This window comes from Orcinus orca, chromosome 7 (genome assembly GCF_937001465.1).
Source record: "Orcinus orca chromosome 7, mOrcOrc1.1, whole genome shotgun sequence".
Classification (NCBI taxonomy): Eukaryota; Metazoa; Chordata; class Mammalia; order Artiodactyla; family Delphinidae; genus Orcinus; species Orcinus orca.
Genome location: NC_064565.1, coordinates 114,121,222 through 114,146,513, shown reverse-complemented (window position 1 = coordinate 114,146,513; position 25,292 = coordinate 114,121,222). Strand labels below are relative to the sequence as shown.

Sequence of the window (25,292 nt, the reverse complement as noted above, 5' to 3'; positions counted from 1 at the left end):
AAAATGATTTTGTGATAGAATAATAGTTACAACTTAAAAAGCGGTGTGTTTCTCCATGAAAGTAAAGAAAACAGTTCATTTTTTTGGTAGTCCTTCTGTATCACAACATACGGCAAATATTTTTATTTCTGAGAATGTCCTAAAAGTGTCTTTCAGGTAGTACCAGCTTACAGCATCCTTAGACACAAGAAGAACCACTCATGAAGAGAGCTTTTTTACTTAATTTACTTAATTAATTTCCTATTATGTATTAGCAGTATGCCCAGCAGTAAGCAAAGACATTTAACTAAAGCAAAAATGAGTCAAATTACTGATTTCAAATTTAGTTATCAACTTTTATATCCAGAGTTTTATATGAGAGCATTTTGTTTTCCCCTTTTTAAAACTAATGTAGAAAGGCCTTCTTACTGTCAAGAATTCTTTCAGTCAGTAAACATTTATTGGACATTTATTGTGTGGCACCCACCATTCCTGGCACTGGAGAGACAAACAAGATAGATGACCTGTTCTCTCTTGAAAATCATATTCTGTAGGGGAGACAGGTTAGGTTAAAATATATATATGTAAAAAAACACATGTATACACACACATAAGAAAACAGACAGACAAAAGAGTAACAAGTTGGGACAAGTGTTATGAGAGAGAAACAGGTTAAATAAAAGATGAGAGCAGGGCAGAGTATCCAACCAGCAGAGTCCTCTTTGAGGAAGGAGAGGGTGTGGGAAAGAGCATTCCAGGTAGACAGCCCAAGTGTAAAATTCCTCAAAGCCATTCTAGTGAGAAGACCTGGTGCTGTGCCCACAGCGTGCTCCCTGGCTGCCCATCTACTGGGCCCTGCTTCCTCCCCGTGAAGTCCTGAGGGGCTGACCCGAGGAATTCAGATTCTGAGTTGCTTGGATGGAATTGTACTAAACCCGTCTGCAGTATCAAAACGTGGCCTGTATTTCAGAAATCAGAGCTAAGTACGTCTAAAGCTCCTGTCAAACATCTTGCTCTGTCCTTTGTAGATGCTCCCAGTGACGCGCATGCAGAAGTTTCCCTCCGCTACTTGGGAGACGTTGAAATCTCAGAAGATGCTACGTTGGGGGAGCTGAAGTCTCAGGTCAGCCTTCCTCCTGCAGCGCGTACCTTACTGGTGATCTGGCTGCTTCCAGTGAGATATTAATATATTCTTCTATTTCCTCTTCCCTCAATTACAGTCTGTTCTGATAGGGCATGTGTTATATGCCATGTTCAGTGGTGAGTACCCAACAGGCCACACACACATATTGCTCAGACAGCTCCCTGGGTTTGCTTCTACCAGTTGCCTGTGGCTTTCATTTATCCCCTCTCTGACAGGCATGCTGTGCTTTCATTTGAAATCTCCTCAGTGACTTGCAGCTTATGTTCATTTTGATTTTTTAGGGAAACATTTGTTGGAACATTTGTAAAGCATTCACTTTACTCCTTTATTTACATTGTTTTTGTGTCATTGTGATTCATGTGTTAAATGTTGTTAGTAAAAGCTGTGTGGTCAGTTGCCCAGGAGGTCAGAATATCAGCTTTATGTTAAACTAGATAATGTATTGTTTTCCTGGACATTAATACTCACAGACACAGTGTTCTGTCCAAATGGAAAGGCCGGGTTGAATACAACACACAATGCTTAAGAAGCATCTTATTCTCATTGGATTAAAATGAACATCCCTTCTTGCTCTTAAAGGAAACAGTGTAGGTGCATGTAAGGTGAATATCAGTCATTGATTGACTTCTGTGTGTCCTCAATATCTGAAATACCTTCCACAAAAAAACAAATGGTCTTATTCTAAAAAGAACAAGTAGAAAGAGACTTTTTTTCTTATATTAGATTAAAAGATACAAAATTGCTGTTTCTAGATTTAAAATGGATGAATATTGGCCATTTTATATACTACAGCCTAAGTATATAAATAGTTATCCACCCCTACAGAATTAGTCCAGCGGTTTGGGCCTAGCGTTTGGATCCAGAGATTCTGAAATATTTCAAAATCAGAAGTTATTTCCATGGCAGAGGAAACTTTGTTGAATTATATGAGCACAGATGGAAGTTGAAGATGAGTCCTTTTATTAGAGAGGCCTCTGCTCTTGAGTTATATAGTCATATGGAAATTAATTTTAAAGTTTCATTTTCTAAAACATAATCATTGAAAAGGAGCTTTTGGCTCAGATTTAGAAACAGAAAAATCTCTCAGGCTGATTTCAGTAGAGAGGAATACAAAAATTACTCAGGGTTAATTTCATTTAAACGATATTCCTGTGGATTTTTTGGGTAGATACTATCATTACCTAAGATACTCTTTCCCTTAAATGTCATTGTGTAGCGCTTCATTTCTTTTTCCTAAAGCAGTCTGTTTTTAAGAGTGCTTTTTCCAATGTCTGTTTCTTTTCTAGGCCATGACCTTGCCCTCCTTCTCGGAGTTTTCCATCCCATCGCCCGCCTTCCTTAGAGCCTGGACGGTGGAAAGTAGGCGCCCCGGCAGGCTCTTACGAGTCCACTATCAGCGGCTCAGGTAGGGTTCTCAGTGAACACTCCACAACAGCCCGTTCTAGGTCATTCCACATTTGTCATGTTGATGATACTTTTTATCATAAATTAAACTCTGAGACAACTTCAGTGTCTCATATTAAGTATAAATGTAGTTTCATCTGTTTTTACTATGGTCCAGAGACTGTGAACAAAATTTTGATTGTTTTTTTCCCCCCAGCTTTATTGAGATATAATTGCCATATAACACTGTATAAATTTAAGGTGTACAACCTATTGATTTGACAGACGTATAATGCAGAATGATTACCACCGTAGCATTAGCGAACAACCTCCATCACATCATATAATCGCCATTTCCTTTTTGTGAGAACATTTAAGATCTACTTTCTTATTAGCAACTTTCAAGTATATAATTCAGTGTTATAAGATGAATATGTTCTGGGGATGTCATGTACAGCATGTTGATTATAGTTTATAACTGGAAGTATGTACCCTTTGACCAACATCTCCCCTTTTCAGCCAGTCCCAGTCCCTGGTAACCACCATTCTAATCCCTGTTTCTATTAGTTCAGCTTTTTTAGATTCCACATATAAGTGATATCGTACAGCAGTTGTCTTATCTCACTTAGCATAATGCCCTCAGTGTCCATCCATGTTGTCTCAAACAACAGGATGTCCTTCTTTCTTATGACTGAATGATATTCCTTTGTGTGTGTATGAGTGTGTGTACACATACATTACATATACCACATCTTTATCCATTCATTGGTTAACAGACACTAGGTTTTTCCATATCTTGCCTACTGTGCATAATGCTGCAACGAACATGGGAGTGCAGATAATCTCTTTGAGATCCTGTTTTCATTTCCTTTGGTGAGGTGCCCAGAAGTGGGATTGCTGGATCATATGGTAGTTCTATTTTTAATTTTTTGAGTAACCTCCATACTGTTTTTCCATAGTGGCTGAACCAATTTACATTCCCACCAGCATTGAACAAGGGCTCCCTTTCCTCCACATCCTCAAAAACACTTGCTATCTCTTGTCTTTTTGATGATAAGCATTCTAACAGGTGTGAGATGATACCTCATTGTGGTTTCGATTTGCATTTCCCTGATGATTAATGATGTTGAGTACCTTTTCATGTACCTGTTGGCCATTAGTATGTCTTCTTTAAAAAAAAAAAGTCTGTTCACGCCCTCTGCCATTTTTAAATCAGATGGTTTGCTTTTTGCTATTGAGTTGTATGAGTTCTCTATATACTTTGTTTTTTGTTGTTTTTTTTTGCGGTACGCGGGCCTCTCACTGTTGTGGCCTCTCCCGTTGCGGAGCACAGGCTCCGGACGCGCAGGCTCAGCGGCCATGGCTCACGGGCCCAGCCGCTCCGTGGCATGTGGGATCTTCCCGGTCTGGGGCACGAACCCGTGTCCCCTGCATTGGCAGGCGGACTCTCAACCACTGCGCCACCAGGGAAGCCCTCTATATACTTTGAATATTAACCCCTTAGATTTGCAAATACTTTCTGCTGCTTCATAGGTTGCCTTTTCATTTTGTTGATGGTTTCTTTTGCTGTGCAGAAGCTTTTTATTTTGATGTAGTCCCACTTGTTTATTTTTGCTTTTATTGCTTTTGCTTTTGGTGTCAAATCCAGAAAATCATTGCCAAGGCTGATGTCAAGGAGCTTACTCCTCTGTCTTCTTCTAGGAGTTTTACAATTTCAGGTCTTAACGTTCAAATCTTTTAATCTATTTTAAGTTGATTTTTGCATAAGGTGTAAGATAGGGGTCTAGTTTCATTCCTTTGCATGAGACTGTCCAGTTCCCCCCAGCACCACTTATTGAAGAGACTCTATTCCTCATTGTGTGTTCTTGGCTCCTGTGTCATAAATTAATTGACGATATATGCATGCGTTTATTTCTGGGCTCTCTATTGTGTTCTTTTTTTTTCCTTTGGCCATGCTGTGTGGCATGTGGGATGTTAGTTCCCTGACCAGGGATCGAACCCATGCCCCCTGCAGTGGAAGTGAGTGAGGAGTCTTAACCACTGGACCACCAGGGAAGTCCCTCTTTTGGGTTCCACTGATGTATGTGTCTGTGTTTATGCCGGTACTATACCGTTCTACTATAGCTTTATAGTATAGTTTGAAATGAGGGAGCATGATGCCATCAGCTTTCTTCTTCTTTTTTTTTGTTTTAATTTATTTTTATTTATTTTTTGGCTGCGTTGGGTCTGTTGCTTCACGCGGGCTTTCTCTAGTTGCGGCGAGCGGGGGCTACTCTTCGTTGCGGTGCGCGGGCTTTTCATTGAGGTGGCTTCTCTTGTTGCAGAGCACAGGCTCTAGGTGCGCAGGCTTCAGTAGTTGTGACTCATGGGCTGTAGAGCGCAGGCTCAGTAGTTGTGGTGCACGGGCTTAGTTGCTCTGCGGCACGTGGGATCTTCCCAGACCAGGGCTCAAACCCGTGTCCCTTGCATTGGCAGGCGGATTCTTTTTGGGTTTTTTTACATCTTTATTGGAGTATAATTGCTTCACAATGGTGTGTTAGTTTCTGCTTTATAACAGAGTAAATCAGTTTATACATATACATATGTTCCCGTATCTCTTCCCTCTTGCGTCTCCCTCCCACCCTCCCTATCCCACCCCTCCAGGCAGTCACAAAGCACCAAGCTGATCTCCCTGTGCTATGTGGCTGCTTCCCACTAGCTATCTACCTTAACGTTTGGTAGTGTATATATGTCCATGGGCAGGCGGATTCTTAACCACTGCGCCACGAGGGAAGCCCTGTTCTTCTTTCTTAAGAAAAGATTGCTTTGGCTAGTCAGGGTCTTTTGTGGGTCTATACCAATTTTAGAACTGTTTTTTCTGTTTCTAATTGAAAAATGCTTTTGATATTTTGATAAGGATTGCACTGAATTTGTAGATTGTTTTGGGTAGTATGGACATTTTAACAATGTTCTCCCAATCCATGACGATGGAATAGCTTTCCATTTATTTGAATCTTCAGTTTCTTTCATTAGTGTCTTATAGTTTTCAGTATACAGATCTTTTACCTCCTTGGTTAAATTTATTCCGAAGTAGTTTATTCTTTTTGATGCTGTTGGAAATGGGATTGTTTTCTTAATTTCTCTTTCTGATAATTTACTGTCGGTATATAAAATGCAGCTGATATTTATATATTGATTTTGTATCCCACAACTTTACTGAATTCATTTATTAGTTTTAACAGATTTTTGGTGGAGTCTTTAGAGTTTTTTATAAATATCATCATGTAATCTGCAGATGGAGACAACTTTACTTCATACTTTCCAGTCTGGATGCCTTTTATTTTTTCTTCTTGTCTAATTGCTCTGACTAGTACTTCCACCAATGTGTTACATATGAGTGGCAAGAGTGGGCATCCTTGTCTTATTCCTGATCTCAGAGGAAAAGATTTCAGCTTTTCACCATTGAGTATGATACTAGCCATGGGCTTTTCATATATGGCCTTTATTGCGTTGAGGTACATTCCCTCTATATCCAGTTTGTTGAGAATTTTTAACATGAAAGAATGTCAAATGCTTTTTCTGCATCTGTTGAGATGATCATATGATTTTCTTCCTTCATTCTGTTAACGTGGTTGTATCACACCAATTGATTTGTGAATGTTCAACCATCTTTGCATCCCTTGCAGAAATCCCACTTGATCATGGTGTATGATCCTTTTAACGTACTGTTGAATTTGGTTTGCTAATATTTCTTTGAGAATTTTTGCATTTATGTTCATCAAGGATATTGGCCTTTAATTTTCTTTTCTTATAGTGTCCTTGTCTGGTTTTGATATCAAGGTAATGCTGGCCTCATAAAATGAGTTTGGAAGTGTTCCCTCCTGTTCTGTTTTTTTTTTTTTTTTTTTTTTGGAAGATTGGTATTAATTCTGCTTTTGGTAGAATACATCAGTAAAGCCATCTGGTCCTCAACTTTTTTTTGTTAGGAGGTTTTTGATTACTGATTCAATCTTTTTTTTTCCTTAATAAATTTATTTTATTTATTTATTTTTGGTTGCGTTGCGTCTTTGTTGCTGCGCGCAGGCTTTCTCTAGTTGCGGCGAGTGGGGGCTACTCTTCGTTGCAGCGTGCGGGCTTCTCATTGCGGTGGCTTCTCGTTGCAGAGCACAGGCTCTAGGTGCGCAGGCTTCAGTAGTTGCAGCACGTGGGCTCAGTAATTGTGGCTTGCAGTCTCTAGAGCGCAGGCTCAGTAGTTGTGGCTCACGGGCTTAGTTGCTCCGCAGCATGTGGGATCTTCCCGGACCAGGGCTTGAACCCGTGTCCCCCGCATTGGCAGGTGGATTCTTAACCACTGTGCCACCAGGGAAGCCCCCGATTCAATCTTCTTACTCATAATTAGTCTGTTCAGAATTTCTGTTTCTTTATGATTCAGTCTTGGTAAGTTGTATGTTTCTAGGAATTTATCCATTTCTTCTGCATTGTCCAGTTTTTTGGTGTATAATTGTTCATGGTAGTCTCTTAAATTTTGAGTGTTCTTATATGGTATAATATTTCACTTAAGAATACTTGAAATTGGTTAAGAAAAAAACTTTGAAAAAATTAAGTGATATGTCATTCAATATTATTTTGTTTCATTTGTTATCAGGGAATATAAATTGGGACAGAGAACTGAGATCTGCTTAGAGCCCCTTCAGAAAGAAGAAAACCTGGGGTAAGATGTCCTACTACACATACAAAATTATACACTTGTCTGATCCCAATGGATAGTTTTACTATTGATTAAGGTGTTACATTTTTTAAGTGTTTTTTTCACTGCTTCTAAGGAGTCTGGCAACTTAAAACAGATTGTGTTCTAGAAATGTGTTTGTATGTCTGGTGTCTAGATCTTAGAACTCATTTTTCCATAAAAACAGAATTTTTCAGTAAGTCCCAATGCATGTTGAACCCATAATGATCTTGAAGTATAAGCAAGATGCTCATCCCAAGCTCTTACCAGTGCCTGCAGACAGTCTGTTGTCAAACCAATTGATAGTAACACCTGACATGCTGCCCCTTGTCCTACTTTTTTCATCCTAATATCACCTGACATACACTTATTGAATTATCAATTATTATCCGTCTCCCACTACTAGATTGTAAGTTTTGTGAGGGCAAGCACTTCATTTTTTGGTCACTGCTGCCTCCCCAATACCTAGGACAGTGCCTTTGTCATAGTCAGTAATTATTTATGGAATAAAGAAGCACCCCAAAGTTGTCCACGTTCAAACCTACCTATTCTTTTTTTCATTATAGGACATTCTTTTATAAGACATTTTTGTCAGTAACACCAAATATTAAGATTCTTTTACCTGATGTGACACGATGATTCTTGTTGTCCTCCTGTTGTGTAACAACTCTACTCTTTCAACCGTGTGACCTTCATTTTATCCCACTGTTTTATAAAAATGCATTCTTAATGCAAATTGTATTACTAGGAGTAGTTTCCTGGAGGGGAATTTCTGGATCAAATGGTATGGACATTTTAAACCTCTTATTTGTTAAATTCCTTTCCAGGTAAGTTATACCATTATGTTTCCACAAGCTGTGTTTCTAAGTATTTATTTCACCTCACCATCAAACCATCATTGAATGTTGTCATTGTTTAAATGTTTGCTAAATTGATAAATGAAAAATGGTTATCTTGTCTCATCTAGTAAGATTAGGGTGTTTGTTGAAAGGCTTGTAAACCATTTGTATTTTGTGAGTGAGTGAATTGTTTCATATATTTTCCCTGTTTTATTTGGGGTCTTAGAAAAAAGTCTAATTTGTGTGAGCTTTCTATAATATAGATTATATTACATAATATAAACGGACCCTCTGTCATGTTTGTCGTGAGCAGTGTCCTTTTGAAGACCATGCTGTGCACTTCCTCAGCCCCCTTCCCCGCTTCTGTCCTTGACTGACCTCCGGAGCACTCTTGCCCCCGCTCAGCGAGGACCCTGGCTCCTCGTGGTCTTCACCCAGACTCTGTCACCTCCTTGGCAGCTCCTGCATCTACACTGACCACAGTTTGTATGCTCTGGGACCTCAGCTCTGCTCACTGACCTCAGCAACACCTACACCCTCTCAAAAATTCCTTCTTGACCACAGTCCCCCGCTTTCAGTCCAATCTCCTAATTCACTGGGCCCTCGCTCTCCCTGCGTTGCCTGTTTCCTCCAATTGTGTTACCCTTTCTTTTGATAAAAACACTAGTATAATAGAAATACAGCATTAAAATCGTTCATTGTCTCACCATCCTTAAAGTTTTCATTTCTCCTCTCCACCTTCCAGTTCTTATCTGTAGCTTTTATTTCACATCCTATCTAAAACAGTCTCCATACGTCTAAATTTCTTTCCAACCTTTCTGAATGTTTCTCCTCTTTCTCTTCCTTCAAGGACCTCGTATCTGTGCTCATCTCCTGCAAAGGTTTCCTTTGCTCTTACAACTACACCCATCATCTTCTCTTCCTAACTCTGAGCCCTCCGTTTCTTCTCCCTGGCTAAGTTTTCTGCCAGCTTCACAGATTCTGGTTCTGAAATCAGTGTTTCCTAGGAAGTCGCCATAGCGGGAAACCCCTCTTCCCCTTCATCACCGGGATAGCCCTGCCGGCCCTTTCAGCTCTGTCTCCAGTCCTCTTCCCTGCATGCCCCACTGAGGAACTTCTTCCTCTGCCTTCAGCCTTGCCTGCTGCCTCCCCAGGGACCCTGCTGTGGACTCAGAATGGGAGCTCACCTCCATTCTGGGTCAGGACTGAAGGAAATCAAAGTAAAGGTTTCCCACTAGCATTCAGGGTTTAAGGAAAATCTCTCCTTATAAAAAAACTCAGAAGAGTCAGAGGAGAAGCTATGTGGTTATTGCGTGTTTCCCATTTTGTTGTAAATCTGACGTGACTGTTTTCTGATGCAGCCCCCAGCATGTGCTGCTGAGGACACAGATGCGCCTCCCTGGCAAGAGGGCATATGCCTTGCCCGTGGACTTGGTGTGGGACACTGCCCGAGGCTGGACGGCCGGCTCCCTGAGGCACCGAGTGGCCGATTTCTATTCTCTTCCTGTGGAGAAAATTGAAATTGCCAAATACCTTCCTGAAAAGTTTGAGTGGCTTCCAGTACCTAGCTGGGTAAAGCTGTGGGGCTCCCTCAGGGAAATCGGGCCTCACTGGCATAGTGAATAATTAACTGCAGTTTTCCACAGACAGGGAATTTAGTAAGAATTTGAGATTGAGTTTTCTTTATTCAAGATACTTAATTTTTCTGTAGAACCAGCAAATTACCAAGAGGAAAAAGAAGAAAAAGCAAGATAATTTGCAGGGGGCGCCTTATCACTTGAAAGATGGAGATACTATTGGCATTAAGGTACGTTTTTAACAGTAAACTTAGCACTTTGACAAAACACCAGAATCAAATGATTTTATAGACAAGTTTTATCAAATCTTCAAGGCATAGATAATCCCATTTAATATAAATTGTTTCAAATAGCGGGGGGAGAAAAGAGGGAAAGCAGACAACTCATTTTTAAATAAATAAATAAATAAATTTTATTCGCGGGCTCTAGAGCGCAGCCTCAGTAGTTGTGGCACACGGGCTTAAGCTTCGCGGCATATGGGATCTTCCTGGACCAGGGATCGAACCGTGTCCCCTGCATTGTCAGGCGGGTTCTTAACCACTGCACCACTAGGGAAGCCCCCAGAGAACTCATTTTATGAGGCCAGTAGAACCTCAATACCAAAAGCTTAATTTTGGGTCTGACTTGAATGAAAATGCTGTGAAGTTTTATCACTAAGTGTGTTGCTGTAGGTTTTATGTAGGTACCTGTATTAGGTTAAGACATTTCCTTCCATTCCTAGTTTACTCTAAGTTCTTTTTTTTAAATCATGAATGAGCACTGGATTATTTTTTTTTTTTGCGGTACGCGGGCCTCTCACTGTTGTGGCCTCTCCCATCGCGGAGCACAGGCTCTGGACGCGCAGGCCCAGCGGCCATGGCTCACGGGCCTAGCTGCTCCGCGGCATGTGGGATCTTCCTGGACCGGGGCACAAACCCACGTCCCCTGCATCGGCAGGTGGACTCTCAGCCACTGCGCCACCAGGGAAGCCCTGGATTTTTAAATAAATATTAAATTTTTTTAAACGTTAAATTTTATTCTGTGCTTTTTCTGCATCTGTTTAATTAGCTATATCGTTTTTCTTCTTCAATGTGGTAATGTAGTGTTTGTTATTACATAAACATGTTCGCAACACCGAGCCATCCTTGCATTCCTTGGACAAACCTACTTTGTTGTCATATAATAACATTTTTTGTATTAAGGGTGAATGATTTAAATCCTTAATTTGAGAATTAATAATTTATTAATATTAAATTATTTATATTAAGGAATAAGTATTCCCTTAATCACCACTTCTGTTCAACATTGTACTAAAGAATGGGACCAATGTAATATGACCTTCCGCCCAACGAAGAAAAGCAAATAAATAAACAAAAATTGAAAGGTAAAAGAAATTCTAAAAGGAAAATACAAAACTGTTCTTAGTTTTTCTACAGTCAAACCATCAGCTCTGTTTAAGAGAGTTCAAAAGGTTGTAAGATTGGGCTTCCCTGGTGGCGCAGTGGTTGAGAGTCCACCTGCCGATGCAGGGGACACGGGTTCGCGCCCCGGTCCGGGAATATCCCACATGCTGTGGAGCGGCTGGGCCCGTGAGTCATGGCCGCTGAGCCTGCGTGTCCGGAGCCTGTGCTCCGCAACGGGAGAGGCCACAACAGTGAGAGGCCCGCATAACGCAAAAAAAACGTAGACTAAAAAGATGTCTGAAAACATTGCTCATTAATTATTTTGAAATGCAGAATCTCCTGGTTGAAGATGATGATGATTTCAGTACAGTCAGAGATGACATTGGAAGAGAAAAACAGAAAGCGTTTGCTCTGGGGAGAAAGAAGCGGTAAGTTAGGGTCCTCACCTACGTTGACAGATTCCACCGCGACCTCCAGGCGCTGGCGCGCCTGCTCTCGCTGGAAAGCTCCTGACTGAGGCGTGGAAAGAAACAGCAGAGCCCTCCTCCCTGCCTGCGCTTGCCCACCTTCTCTCCATCACCCCTAGAGTGGCTTCCTGGGGACCGTGCAGGAGGAACCTGGGCGCAGCTCACTGCGAGGAGGAGGCCCCTCCCCGAGCTCCGGGTCTCGTTCTCCCTCTGCCGGGGCCCTGTTCCTGCAGTCGGCCTCCCCCATCCCTGGGTCTCTTCCTTCAGACACCTGCCCTGGCTTGTCTAGGGTTCGCGCTTCCTGACCCTGCTGCAGCTGTGTCCTCCTGCTGTCACCTCCGTCACCCTCCACCCCGTCTGTCCCCTCCAGGCAGCCAGCCAGGTTGCTCACCCAGCCAACCCTCCCCTTGGAGGGAGCTCCCTCCCCATCCATCTTCCTCGCTCTGCTCTGCCCGAGTCGTCACCTTGGGTGGGCTCGCTCCTTCCTCTTCTGTACACAGCCCAGCTCTCTCCTGGCCTCCAGACCACAGACACCTATCAGAATCTACTGGAACCTTCCACCAGTGCTGATACTTCAACCTCCACGTGCCTGGGCCTGGCTCCCACCACCGTGGTCTGCATAGTCACCCCTCGCAGGCCACACCAGGGGTGTGGGTGGTCGTCCTGATCTGTCCCCACTTCCAGTCTCCTGAGGTCTTGTGTCCTGTCCCCGTCCTCATTGCTTCTGGCTTGGTGGCCTCTCCTCTCGGCAGTAGCCTTTGAACCAGGCTGCCTGCCTGGCCCAGCCCCTGCTCACCTCAGCCTTCCTCTCCTCCCACCTTCCACAGCTTGGGTACCAAGTGTCAGGCGTTGTGACGGCAGCAAGAAGACATGCCCTCCGCCTGGCATGCAGGACAGGGAAGCGAGGGCTGGGGTGGAGGCGGTGTCCCCCAGGTGTGTGACCCTGTAACCATGTGCGGAGCTGGGCGTTTCAGACGTGAGCATCTGTGAAGGTCACGCTTGGATTGGGAAGGTGAAGCAGGAAAGACTGCACTGCTCTGAGACACCTTCCCTCAGCCGCTGAGAAAAGCCCCGAGGCTGGACCCCTCTGTGGGGAGGGCGTGGGAATGCGCCCCGGGGAGGGGTACCCCGAGGTCCCCGAGGGAGCAGTGCGGAAATGCTGCCCAAACTGCCACCGTGCGTCTCTGCGGCCCGCCCTGACTTGACCCTGAAAGTTGGAATGAGATGTGGAGTCACTCCTCGACCTGGTGGGGCCCTTGGCGTCTGGGATGTGACCCCGTGACGGCCTCTGTGTCCCCGCAGCCAGGAAGCCCTTCGTGTGCGGAGCAGCGACGTCCCCTCTGGTGCAGAGATGCCTCCCCGCCCCCGTGGACCAGAAGCTTCTCTCTCCATCCACGTCGGGAGCTTCAGATAGCACAGGGCCTACACTCCTGCTGCAGGTCCTGGCCCGTTTCCTGGTTTCTGCCCGGTGTGGACACGGACTCAGAGCCCTGCTTTGTCATGAGCAAAGAGGGCGCTCCATCGCAGGCCAGGCGAGTGCGCTTGTCACCCGCTCCGTGGCGCGTCCCCCCAGGCTGGCACGGACCTGGCCGCACCACAGGTGCCAACCAGCCGACACCCTCGCGCCAACACTCGAGCCCCGCCACCATCTTTATACAAAAATTGACTAGTTTTGCATTAACTGCAGGCATGGGTGACGTGCCACGTGGCTCATCCCTACACACCTGTCTCTAAAGTACACCCGCCCCACTCTCTCTCTCTCACGCTGTTCAGGTATCTGTGGCCGCCCAGGCTCTGACAGCTCGGCTCACAGCGATGGGCTGGCCAGGCTCACGCTGTGACATAAACAGGAGTCTGTTTTCTGGTCCCCAAACGGCACGTTTCCCCTTTGGTCTGAGTTAGAAGTGGTTCTGAAGCGTTAGTTACCTCTCTTTCCGGGATGAGACCGACGGGGCATCCTCTGAGGTCGGGTGCCGCTGGGGAGGGGGCAGCATGAGCTGGCGTCCGACCCGTGCTGTCTGTGGTCAGAACATTCTCGCCGGGGCCTCTTCCTTCTGGGAGCCTGACGGGGAGGCAGGTCGTGGCCGACAAGCCTGGGAAGGGCTGAGGGGGCAGTCCTGAGGAGCCTCGATTAAAATGGGAAAAAGAAAATGTGAACCAAGAGTCTTCTTAATGCGGCATAGCTGGCTCTCCCATTTAAAAGATGTAAGTGGTATTTATGACAGCTACGTCGCGTCTGTGTTACTGAGCTGAGTGATTTTGGACACTGGGGTGACTCACTTTCTCAAGCTAACTCAGTCAGAAGCAGGAAAAACAAATTCTTTACTTTCTTATACCTCAGTGATGCTTTATAGCGACTCTCTTGCTAGGTATGGTTATCTTCTTGATTTCACAGTTTTTCATCAGCCTTTTTACCACTGATGATATTAAAATAGCTCTTAAATGTAAGGGATGGAAAGGAAATGACACGTGGGCTAGGCCTCCGCCTGCACCACCGGCTTAAGGAAATTGCGTGAATGTTGCTGCGCCCGTGCTGCTCTTCCGCAGAGCTTGCCACTGAGTGGAACGAATGCCCTGCCCTTCCTTCCTCTGTTCTCCCTCCTTCCAAACAGTGTCAGCACCACCACTAGAAACTCTGGTCTCTGTGTGTGCGTCTGAAATTGTTGGCTCGCGAATTACGTACTAATTTGTATTGAAGCAGTCGTGTTTTAAGAAGTTGGGCTTTGGCGAGTGCTTCCGGCCTCAAACACTAACTCTGTCTCAGGAGACGCGCACGTGGGGTCCAGACTCTCCAGACGCACCTGGCGGGCAGTGACGAGGCCAAAGTGTAAGCTCCCTGACTGCCCCTCTGTGTAGAGGCTCTTCTGTCCCTTTTCCCGTAACTGACAGGGCTCCTTGGTGTGCCCCTTCATTCCACTGTAATAAAACATTAATGTTCTAACTGAAAAGCCTTGCTTCTGAGAAGCCGGCGGCCTTGCTGGGCATCACCTACCACGACAGGCAGGGGTCGAGGTGCTGCATGGTGTCCACGGTGAGCGGCCGGGGCCTCGGGTGGTCTCTGCTTGTCGGCTTGCTCCCCTCCCTCCTTCCTTCCTTCCTTCCTTCCTTCCTTCCTTCCTTCCTTCCTTCCTTCCAGTTTGGGGATGGAGTGGGGCTCCAGGGAGAGAGCTGTAAGAGTTTGTTAAAGAAAAAATAAACTGTTCAATTTGTAACCTCCCGTCTCTGTGCGCTGACTGCTTCATGTTGTCCTGGCCTTTTTCCCAAGAGAACTACAGATGCTAAGTCGCTGGGGTTTATGTTTAGAAATACCACTTCAGTACTGCTGTAAAAATAACAGAACTGTGTTTTGGTTTTAAATAAACTCAGACTCGTGGTAATAATTGTATTTGAAGAAACTGGAAGTGGTCTGGTTCTCTTTTCCTTCTAGGAAAATAGAACTGGCAGGGGTGCTTGTGTTTCAGAAAACATATTTACTCAAATGTGACACTTTCCTGGCAAAAAGGGGAGGCGGGGCCCAAGAAGTCCCTGATAATCCAGAATCCTGGCTCAGAGAGGTTGGCTTCCCTCTGGGACAGACTTGGTTGTGAAGGGCCAAGTCCTGGGCCCCTCAGCCCGGCTGGACGGGAGACGCAGCAGCCGCACCTTCCGTGCTCAGTCCTGCCCTGTCAGTAAAAGACGTGACCGGTCACCGTGGGTATGTGTACGTTCTGGGAAGGCGCCGCACTGCAGAGAGGAAGGTGAAGCTATGACAGCGACACACGAGCTAGTTAAAGGAAGAGACGTCTCCAGCGCCCACCAGGAGCTCATTGCCTGCATCCTGGCTCAGGCTGCCTTGAGCAGACCTGACGCGCCCGCAGCTTCTCCCCCGGGGAGAAGGTGGCTCTAGTCCCGGGGGGAGGGGCACTCTGCGGGGCCCCCACCTTCCTATCAGCAGCCTCAACCCCCACAGCCCAGGGGCTGGGCCCTCGGGCCCACCAGCTCCTACCTGCAGCCTGGGGTCTGGGTTGGGCCCGACGGATGGAGCGCCTCGGGGTTCGGCTAGCAGCAGCTCAATGACATGAATGATTTGACTTGGAACCAGCGTACTGAGGGAGTGGGGACCACGATACAACGGCTCTTCCGGAAGTCGAGGCCACCCCGAGCGGTCACGGCCTCCACGGTGATGGGCGCTGCACACGGCCCTGCCTGGCACCGCGGAGGCCCGCCCGGCCCCGAGGGTGCACCTGGCGGCGGCCACACTGGGGCACTTTCCTCCTGCGGCACACGTCCTGGAGACCTGGGACCACAGGCAATTTTGTTCTCAGCGTGGGGCCCGGCTGGCAACATGACTTACCGGAAAGCGCAGCAGGCTTTTTGGTTGATCTGCTTCCGTCCACGGCGCGAGCAAGAAAGCCTTCAGGTCCCCAGCTGGCGGGTTTTCCTCTGCGAGTTTTACAACCTGCTTATTAGGCTTTTGTGATCAAAAGTGGCAACAGACGCTGCTCCGAGGCCGGCACCTGGGCTGGGCGGCCAGCACGGTCACAGTTGCCATCCCAGTGTGAGAGGGACCACAGGCTCCCAGGCCAGGATGCCTGTGTGTGACTTAGGCCGTTCCCCCAGCGTGGGCTGGGGTTGGTGTCAGGCCTGGGACACAGGACCAGCGTGGCCCTCGAGGTGTGATCTCCGGTACCCAACTGCCCCGTGACTCCCATCCCTGCCACGTGCTGCTGGGACAAGTCATGAACTTCTCTGAGCCTGTGTCCTCATCTGTAAAGTGCAGATACCCACCTCGTAAGATTTGCTAAGGAACACAGGTGAGTTAGGATGTGTAAAGTCCTTAAGCCGGCACCTGGCATAAAATAACAGAAATGTGTTAGACCAGCAGCACCGTGATCAGCCATCACTGGCATAGCCCCATTCCCTCTGCACCCACCCGTTTGTTTAGTCATGAGTGTGTGATACAATTCTAGACAATGAGACATTAGGGGAGGTCAGTGGAAGCCAGACTTTCTGAAAGGTTTCCTTAAAAAGAGACGCAGAAGAGACAACGCCCCTATACACCCACACCTTAGCCTGGACGTGGTCATGTTTGGATGTGATCCCTGGAATAGTGGCAGTTATTCTGTAAGCATGAGGCCTGATCCTGGATGGCCAGGTGGGAGGAGCATGCACACCAGGACAAAAATGGGGCTCTGCTAAGCAAAGGAGAGAGAAGAAAGCTGCTGGGGAGGCAACCTACACATCTAAAGCCCACACAGCCCTATGGTACCCTGCCTGGTTTTCGACTCTGTGACCCCAGCCCCCATCCCTCACCCCAGGAAACTGGGGGATGATTAAAGTGACCTTGAGCTTGGAGAGGCAGCTCCCTTGTAATAAACGTACTATGATTAAACAGAGCGGTAAGTAGAGCTCCGGTTTGCAGTTACATGTAAAAGACTTAGGAAGTTAGGATATTAGCTAAAATGACCCGGCCCTCAGTAGGCTGGGCTGAAGCTGCATGTGATTAAGCCTGAGAACCTTGGTGCTACCTGGCCCCAAGGTCGCTGAATTTTTAAATCAATAGATCCTAGAACCTACACCCTAAATAATACAATGGCATTCATCCCACTTTGCTTTTCAGCCACCGCCAATTCAACCTGTTTTTAGAGCAGCTGAAAAACGTAATTCTGAACCCAGTTCGGGAAGATTTTTGGCAACGACATCTTTTGTCCAAGCGCAAGGAACGATAACAAGAAACCCGACAGTGAAAGATCAAAAACAGGCTTGTTTTATTTATACACAGAACAACGTATTTACAACTCCAGATGTGGATATGTACATAGCGATACAGGAGGCGTTTGCTTCCACGGTGGGAGCTGTATAAATTAAGATCATAAATATGGGGGAAGCCCCACCAGAGGGCACAAAACCTTTTCTCCAAGACTCCAGGGATCCCTCCTCCCTCCCTCTACACTGACAGGACCGTGAGACCCCGGGGACCCCCGAGGGACAGCCGTCCAGCCTCACGGCGGGGGCGGGGGCCCAGAGGGCAGCCCCACGCGCAGCAACACGCACCACAATGCGCGTGGGGCGCCGCCCTGCAAACGCGGCCTCGCGCAACGCTCGTGCTTATTCCACTCGCTCTCACTACCCTCAGAAAGTGGTTTCACGTAAACAGTGTTGCTCTAATCACTGACCACGTTACCTTTAAACACCACGCTTGACCTAAACCTAAGGCTTTCCCAAGGGAGGGCGCTGAGGGCCACGGTGGCCCCGTAGCACCGGCCACCAAACCCCACGTGCGCCCTCCTCCGCCGAGTCCCCTCCTGTGCGTCGGCCTGAAGGCCTCAGAGCCCAGGGTGCCCCCGGCCCGAAGCAACAGAGCAGACGGCGTCTGGCACCGCGGGCCGGGCTAGCCTGTTCTACTTTGAAACCCAGGGACTTGTGACTGGGTTTCCTCCACCTCCCTCCACCCGCAGCGGAGGCTCTGATGGGCGGGAACCTCGGGGCCGCGGAGAGTGACACTACCGCTGGGTGGGTCGCGGCCACCCCGCCCGCGGGGACAAGCTGGCCTGGGGCAGGGCCTCGGCCGAGCTCAGCGCCGGGAGGCCCGCCAGTGGGAGCCCCCGCCGGCCGGAGGCAGCGGCCGACTGCGCGGCCGGCGGGGAGCCGGCAGAGCGTGTGCGAAGCGAGCGGCAGGTCAATGCTCCGCCGCGCGCCCCATGGACCCCTCGGGACGACAGCGCCCCCGCTCCCGGGCCCCTCGGGACGGCGGCGCACAGCCCCCGGGAGGCGGAAGCGGAGAAAAGGGCCAAGTGCCAGGCGGTGAGGACCGGGGTACCGCCGGGTCCGTTTCCGGCTCAGCTTCGTCCCCGCGGAGGGACGCTGACCTGGCGGCTCCGCCCCGGGGTGAGAAACTCTGGGCGGCCCCTGACGCCCTCGGCAGCCCGGGAAGCATCCTCCACACAGAAAACACGGACCAGCCTCTGTCGGCGGGGAGACGACAGGCCAGGCGTCCTGGGCACAGAGGGGACCCCGCGCCCGCGGCCCAGGGACGAGGGGCCAAGACGGTCGGGGCGCGAGCTCGTCAGCCCCAGACCCTAACTACCGTCTGCTCGGCTTCAGGGGCACCCAGCGTCGCCTTCGTGTCAAAATGAACCGGCGGGACGGAAGGCAGCCAGGCCGCGCTCACACCAGGGCACTCAGACGCGCGGGGACACAGCGCGGGCCGGCGGGGGCGGGAGACGGTTACCCGCGCTGCGCCGCTGAGGGCACACGGAGGGGCCCAGGCCCGGGACAGGGCGGGAGGCGGCGTCGGCTGGAAGGTAGCTGTGTTGCGGGTCGGGACCCGGGGCCCAGGCCGCCGGGCCGGGTCGGCGGGAGTAGCACCATGAGCGGCGCCGAGCCGGCTCAGTCGCGGGAGGCGCGGGGGACGCAGGCCCAGAGGGCGGAGGCTAGGCCTCGGCGGCAGGGGTGCTGCGGCTCAGCTCCTTGATGCCACACAGGATCCTCTTCATGTGGCCCACCTTGGTCACGCCGAGGTCCTGCAAGGAGAGGACAGCGCTCAGGCCCCGGCGTGCTGCCACCCGTCGCGTCCGAACACGAGTGAGGGTGAAAGCGACAACAGGGGACGCGGCCGGAGACGGCGCCCGAAACCAGCAGCCCGCGGCCGCCCGCCACGTCCCGGTCCCTGACGGGAGTCGTCAAAGGCACACGGAGCAAAACACAGACGAGCGAGGCGACCCGAGGGCGCCACCGTCCCGACGCCCTTGGCGGCCTCTCAGCCTCTCCGGACGGGACGCGGCCTGAGCGGCACAGAGAGCCAAGCTCCGGGAGCCCCGGGTCAGGCCGCCCCGCGTCCTCCCGAGGGGAGGGAGATGGGCGAGCGGGGCCACTGGGGGAGCCAGAAAGCGGCCAACTGGGGAAGGAACCCCGTCCGCTGGGTCCCCTTCACCCGGATGGCTGTCATCACAGAGAACACTTCAGCTTGACTAGCGGAGGGCTGCATTCCCCAAAGGGTTTTTAACGCTAACATGGCCCACTGTCCAGTTAGAGTAAGAGAGCGAGGCTCCCCAGCAGGAGAGACATCACATCTGGGAGCCGCCACGCATCACCCCCAGGTCGCATCACCCCCAGGTCGTCACCCCGGGTCACGCACAAAGGCCTGAGAAGAACGGTGAGGAGACTGCTGACACTGGGACAAGGCCAGGTCAGAGGGAGGGGACAGGGGAGCCGCGGGGAGCGCACGTGCGCCTTCCCAGGAGACGCTGTGGAAGTACCTTGAGGTCCCTCCGCTCCAGGTGCAGGAGCTCTGAGCCCCGGATGTCGTGCCGCGTGAAGATGTCCTTATACTCACAGAGACTGAGGTGCTCCAGCCAGGCAGCAACCTCCTCTGTGCCCCAGAGGTGAACTGTCAGAGACGGAAAAGCACGAGTGCAATGAGTGCCCAGAGCCCAGCGCGAAGCAGGCGGCGGCCCGCGCCCGAGACGCCCCAGCAGGCGGCGCCCGAGATACCCCAGCAAGCAGGCGCCCGAGACACCCCAGCAAGCAGGCGCCCGAGACACCCCAGCAAGCAGGCGCCCGAGACACCCCAGCAAGCAGGCACCCAAGACACCCCAGCGGCAGGCACCCGCCACCCAGCCCCAGATGCCGCCCCAGGCTGTGCAGAAAGAGGAGGGGAGCTGCCCGCCCTCGGGGGCGTGAGCTGCCACAGAAGCTGGTGTCTGTTCCTGCCAGGTCACCAGCAGCCTTCTGTGCCAGGAGGGACACATGGGTCTGACTGCGGCTGAGGTCAGCTTCCCTCTCCCTTCTAGAGGGGTCCATTTCACTTCCAGCCCACAGCGGGAAGGGAAACATATGCAGAGATTCCATGGAGTCAGAGCCACCATCATTCAAAGAAACCCAATTTCTGGACAAACATGCGAAGAAGAAAAAGGGAGCTACCCTTACTGGCAGCAAATGCCACCCCCAATCCAGGCTTGGGGCCGCCCAGCACCTGAGAGCCTGGGGGCAGCTGTGCTCAGGGCCGACACTTTGAATGGAGATTCTAAAGCCCCAGTTTACTGACCCAGAGGAGAAACATCCTTTAGTGCCATTTTCTATTGATTTCACGGCCCAGGGCCACTGGCAGCCCAGGTTCCCAGCGCAGGGGCCTTGATCAATGAACTGATTAATGGGGGACGAGCAGCCCCGCAGAGGAAGCAGGCACAGGGGGGCCACTTTGTGGCCGGAGTGTGAGCTGTGTCTCTGTCTCGTCACCTCTGCTGTCTCCTCCCCACCTCGCGCCCCAATCTAGCGCAGGCAGGCGGCTCGGTGGCCTGTCTGTCACCCTGCATCTGCACCAGGAGCAAGTTCAGGGCAGGGCGTGACACCAGTGAGCCTCCCACATGGAGCAGGAAAGCCGGGGTGCAGTTCTGTAGCCAGACGAGTCGGCGCAGGGCATGACCGGAGGCCGTGGCCCCGGGACGACGGGGACAGGCACGAGGCCAGGGAGAAAGCAGAGCCTGGGCCCCACACAGCCCGGGTGGCCAGGAGAACAGCAGAGGGCAGGTACCCGGGGCTCCCAGGCTGCTGCGAGCTTCTCTGTTCTTGTTATTCTTCTCCTTCTTAAACTTGGTCACCAGGCGGAATTTACCGCTGCGGCTGCGCTTGGAAAGATCCAGCATCACGTTCTGTGTGGCAAACGAGAAACTGTGAGAGTCAGACCCCGGCTCACCAAGACCTCAGCCACCCCTCGAGCAGACAGGCACGGAGCTAGGAAGACACGTCGTTCCTGATACTCTTATTCCGGGGCTTTTCCTTGACTTTTAGTCTTGTGTTTATTGCTGATTTTTAATGCCTTTAAAAAGCGGCTTCACAGTGATAAGTATCTATTTTCATATTCTTTTTTTTCATTTTACAGTGTTTATTTCTCATGTGACTAGAAAGCTCTCTATACATTATTTAAATATCAGGACCATATCAAGATTGGTAAGTTATCAGCCACTCTTCCAGCGTTGCACTGGCGCGCTTTGACTATCAGTATCACGAGTATCTTTCTAAATAAAGCTTTTCCTGCACTTTGCACTGTTTCCTTGCGATCTGTTCCTTGAGGCAGAATCAAGGAGGGAAGGGAGTCAGAGGGACACCACGGGGACGGGGTCCCTGCTCGGTGGCCACCTCCCCACAGAGCAGTCCAGGGCACGGCAGAGCCATCGCTGCCCCTTCCCCACGGGTCTGTGGACCTTCTCTGCTGATTCTCACAGAAGCTAGGGCAGGGGTCTCCGCCAGTAAAGCATTTTGTGCATACACAAACACGTACCTGTTCTGATAATGTGTATAAACCTATTCCCAAATAAAGCGTAATTTCCTTGTTTTTCAGGTGTGCCACTTTCTTCCTGGCCCCGCCGGCCTGGATTCTGCCCCTGGGCCCTGTCTACCTACATCCCCACTGTGACCGGCACAGTTAGGACTGCGCAGCTTTATGACACACTTTCAGATCTGACGGGGACATCGGGTCGCACTGAAAAAACTCCACCGGCATTTTCACTGGGATCGTACCCAACCTAGAGCCTGGAAATACTAAGCATGTCCACACCCAGACTGTCGTGACCCTCCATCTTCCTCATGCCCCTGCACGGTCATCTTCGTGGAAAAAGACCTCTTACAATGACATTTTCTAGTCAATGACTGTGAGTACTGAAGAAACTTGTTTTCACAGATGTCTTATTCTTGGCAAAACCATCAAGCGCCCATTCTTGCACAGCTGCTCCATGCAAGAACTCCAGCTCCCAGGCGGTCAGCACAGTCACGGGCTCTCCGGCCCCAAGACGAGCCGCCCCTCACTCCTCAGCGCCGCCTGCAGGAGGGGCGGCCTGTGAGCAGGTACTCTCCAGAACCCACACGAAATCCGATTCCTGACTCTACAATTTCTTTCTTCAATGCAAACATGAGCTTTAAATTTACTTCTAACTTTTTCATTATGCATATTTCCTTCCACTGGTAGGACGAGGAGACTAGTAGAATGTGGCAGATTTCAGACATCAAACTACCCCGCCCCTAAGTACTTCAGTATATGCGACTCTAAGAATACTCTTCTGAAACATACTCATGGCGCCACTGTCACACCTGATACCACTAACAAGAATTCATTTGGCTCTCACGAATCCATTTGTATCAGACCTCCCCGACTGCTCCAAAGGTTTATCCTCACAGCTGGATATGTGTGGATAAACCTTTGGAGCAAACCTTTGAATCAGGACCCTGACGGGGTTCACAGGGGACACCCAGCTCTTGTGGCTCAGTCTCTCCTCCTCGGGGCCACCTGTAGAGAGACCAGGAGTCTGCCCTGCGGGACAACTCGCGCTCTGGCTCCTACGGGCGTCTCCCTGCCTCCCCACTCCCCGTGTGGTCCAGAGCTGCTGATTCCATCAATCTCGTGTCCCCAGGGGTGCAAAATGGTGCTTTAATCCTACACTCCAGCTAGAATTCTGTTATAAAGAACTTCTTTCATCAACTATTTGATTTAAAGAAATCACTTCAGGGGATCTACTGATAATACTGAAGTCTGGAATCCAACGTGCTGGTTTTTTAAAAATGAAATGTTTAGGGCTTCCCTGGTGGCGCAGTGGTTGAGAGTCTGCTTGCCGATGCAGGGGACACGGGTTCGTGCCCCGGTCCGGGAAGATCCCACATGCCGTGGAGCGGCTGGGCCCGTGAGCCATGGCCGCTGAGCCTGCGCATCCGGAGCCTGTGCTCCGCAACGGGAGAGGCCACAACAGTGAGAGGCCCGCATACAGCAAATGTTTAAAGTTCTGGAGATCTGTTTCCTAACAATGTGAATATACTCAACACTACTTGAACTATACACTTAAAAATGACAAAGATGGTAAATTGTGTTTTTCTACCACAATTTAAAAAAATGAACTGGGACAATGTCCATCTTTTTCCAGCTTTGACACTTTCTTATATATGGAAATTATATATTCCTTGACATTTTCTCTTTGGAAGTAAAATTTATTTTTTCAAGTTGTTCTGTGACTATTCCTTTTAAAATATCTTGAGGTTTCAATTTGTGTAATTTAAATATTTTCTGAAAAAATCAAGTTTCATCAAGATTGTAAGATTCATTGTCATTTCTTTGTATATGCTGTAACTTGATTAATGCTTGTATCTGTTGTTATAGCCCCCTTATCATTTTGTTCATTTCCCCCCCATTACATCTGCCAGAGGAGACTTTTTTTTTTTTTTACTTTCCTTTCAAAGAACCAGCTCAAAGACCTATCACTTCTTTTCCTTTCAAATAAATGATTTTCCTATTTTTATGCCAGTAGAAATATGGTGCCTCCCCCTCCAAGGTTCCCTTTGCCCTTCACACTTCACCTCCTCCTGGTGCCTTGCATCGGGGGGACGAGCCGGAGTCCCAGAGGGTGGCAGCACTGAGCTGGAAGGCACCAGCGGAGTTGGCTGGAGAAGCCAGGAGCCCAGGAGCCAGCGTGGTTTTCCCTTCACTCCCGGGACCCCTGGCCCTCGGTTTCTGGCCTCAGGCCCCATCGGGTGAATGCCTGCAGTAACACCACCCCAGCTGGTTCCAGAAGGTTTCTGGTGTTGCAACTAAACCTCAGGTGCCATCGGTACTATTTCCCACCTACTACTGCAAGAACTAACATCTGCTCCGTCTCAGCAGCCCACATCTAGGAACCCTGGAAACTAGGGCCACTCTAGACGTGGCTTAGAGGGTTCACCAGGCAGGCAGCATTCAGGTCAGCCATCCAGGGGGGACTCGTGGTGCTCTGTGTTTGTTTCCATGGTGGCTGCATGGCATTTGGTGATAGTTGTTCTGAAAACACTTTTAGGCTTAAAGCTTTAGAACCACACAATCCCTGAGACATGGGCTTTTAGTACTAAGACCTGACAGTCCCAAATAAACTGAGGTGCTTGGTCACCATGCAACTGGGCACCAGGCTGTGGGCCTCCCACTGCAGCAGCTGCTACCCTGCCCGTGAACTAAAGAAAATCCTGGCCCTCCCTGTCTTCACTGAAGAATCTGCACGGAGGCAGAAGCGACCCACCTGCGCAAGGCAGCGCACTGGGAGCACAGGGGCCATGGTTTACAGCTGGCACAATTTCTGTTCTGAGTTAGTATCTGAGGCTTCCTTGTGGTCTAGAGCTGTGCTGCTCAAACTACCCCTGGAAAAGAACCAGCGTTAAAAATTCCCATTCCATAGTGGACTGGTACTTGAATAGAAAGTAAAACAAATTACTAGAAAAATGAAACCCCCAAAAGGCATACAAAATACAAACCTCAGTTTTTTTATCGGGACTTCCCTGGTGGCACAGTGGTTAAGAATCTGCCTGCCAACGCAGGGGACACAGGTTCAAGCCCTGGTCCGGGAAGATCCCACATGCCGCGGAGCAACTAAGCCCGTGCGCCACAACTACTGAGCCTGCGCTCTAGAGCCCGCGAGCCACAACTACTGAGCCCGCGTGCCACAACTACTGAAGCCCGCGCGTGCCTAGAGCCCATGCTCCGCAACAAGAGAAGCCACCCCAATGAGAAGCCCGTGCACTGCAACAAAGAGCAGCCCCCGCTCGCTGCAACCAGAGAAAGCCCAAGTGCAGCAACAAAGATACAATGCGGCCAAAAATAAATGAATAAACAAATTTATAAAAAAAATTTATTATTTTCAACGTAAATAAAGTTTCCCTCTCAAGTGCTTCAAAGTTTCTAAACGCTTCCTCTCAATTTCTACAACGATAACAGAGAGTTTCATACCATCAGTAGTAGTCCCAGTTTAGAAAATGATCAGATTTTCAAAATGTCCTATGGGCAACAGAAAAGAAAGCATTTTCCCTCTTTGCAGAGTATAAAATTCTCTCT

At 49.5% G+C, this 25,292-nt stretch overlaps 2 protein-coding genes across 41 annotated transcripts in view; one reads left to right on the top strand and one right to left on the bottom strand.

Annotated features, from left to right (window-relative positions):
- USP40 (ubiquitin specific peptidase 40) overlaps positions 1 to 14,688 on the top strand; it is a 92,024-nt gene extending 77,336 nt beyond the window's left edge. For 17 of the 21 annotated variants that reach the window (XM_033424867.2, XM_049712795.1, XM_049712793.1 and 14 more), the window contains 7 exons: positions 1,008 to 1,153; positions 2,410 to 2,528; positions 7,131 to 7,196; positions 9,412 to 9,622; positions 9,762 to 9,857; positions 11,343 to 11,437; positions 12,779 to 14,688. In XM_033424867.2, coding sequence (XP_033280758.1) covers positions 1,008 to 1,153; positions 2,410 to 2,528; positions 7,131 to 7,196; positions 9,412 to 9,622; positions 9,762 to 9,857; positions 11,343 to 11,437; positions 12,779 to 12,890 — 845 coding nt within the window. In that variant the 3' untranslated portion in view covers positions 12,891 to 14,688. Of the gene's footprint in view, positions 1 to 1,007; positions 1,154 to 1,220; positions 1,240 to 2,409; positions 2,529 to 7,130; positions 7,197 to 9,411; positions 9,623 to 9,761; positions 9,858 to 11,342; positions 11,438 to 12,303 lie in introns of those variants that run through there. The other 4 variants (XM_049712797.1, XM_033424922.2, XM_049712790.1 and 1 more) reach the window with 3 other exon arrangements.
- The window catches only part of DGKD (diacylglycerol kinase delta), a 117,104-nt gene continuing 101,822 nt past the window's right edge, over positions 10,011 to 25,292 (bottom strand). For 10 of the 20 annotated variants that reach the window (XM_033424932.2, XM_033424976.2, XM_033425004.2 and 7 more), the window contains one exon: positions 19,851 to 21,105. In XM_033424932.2, coding sequence (XP_033280823.1) covers positions 20,689 to 21,105 — 417 coding nt within the window. In that variant the 3' untranslated portion in view covers positions 19,851 to 20,688. The other 10 variants (XM_033424967.2, XM_033424981.2, XM_004262570.4 and 7 more) reach the window with 8 other exon arrangements.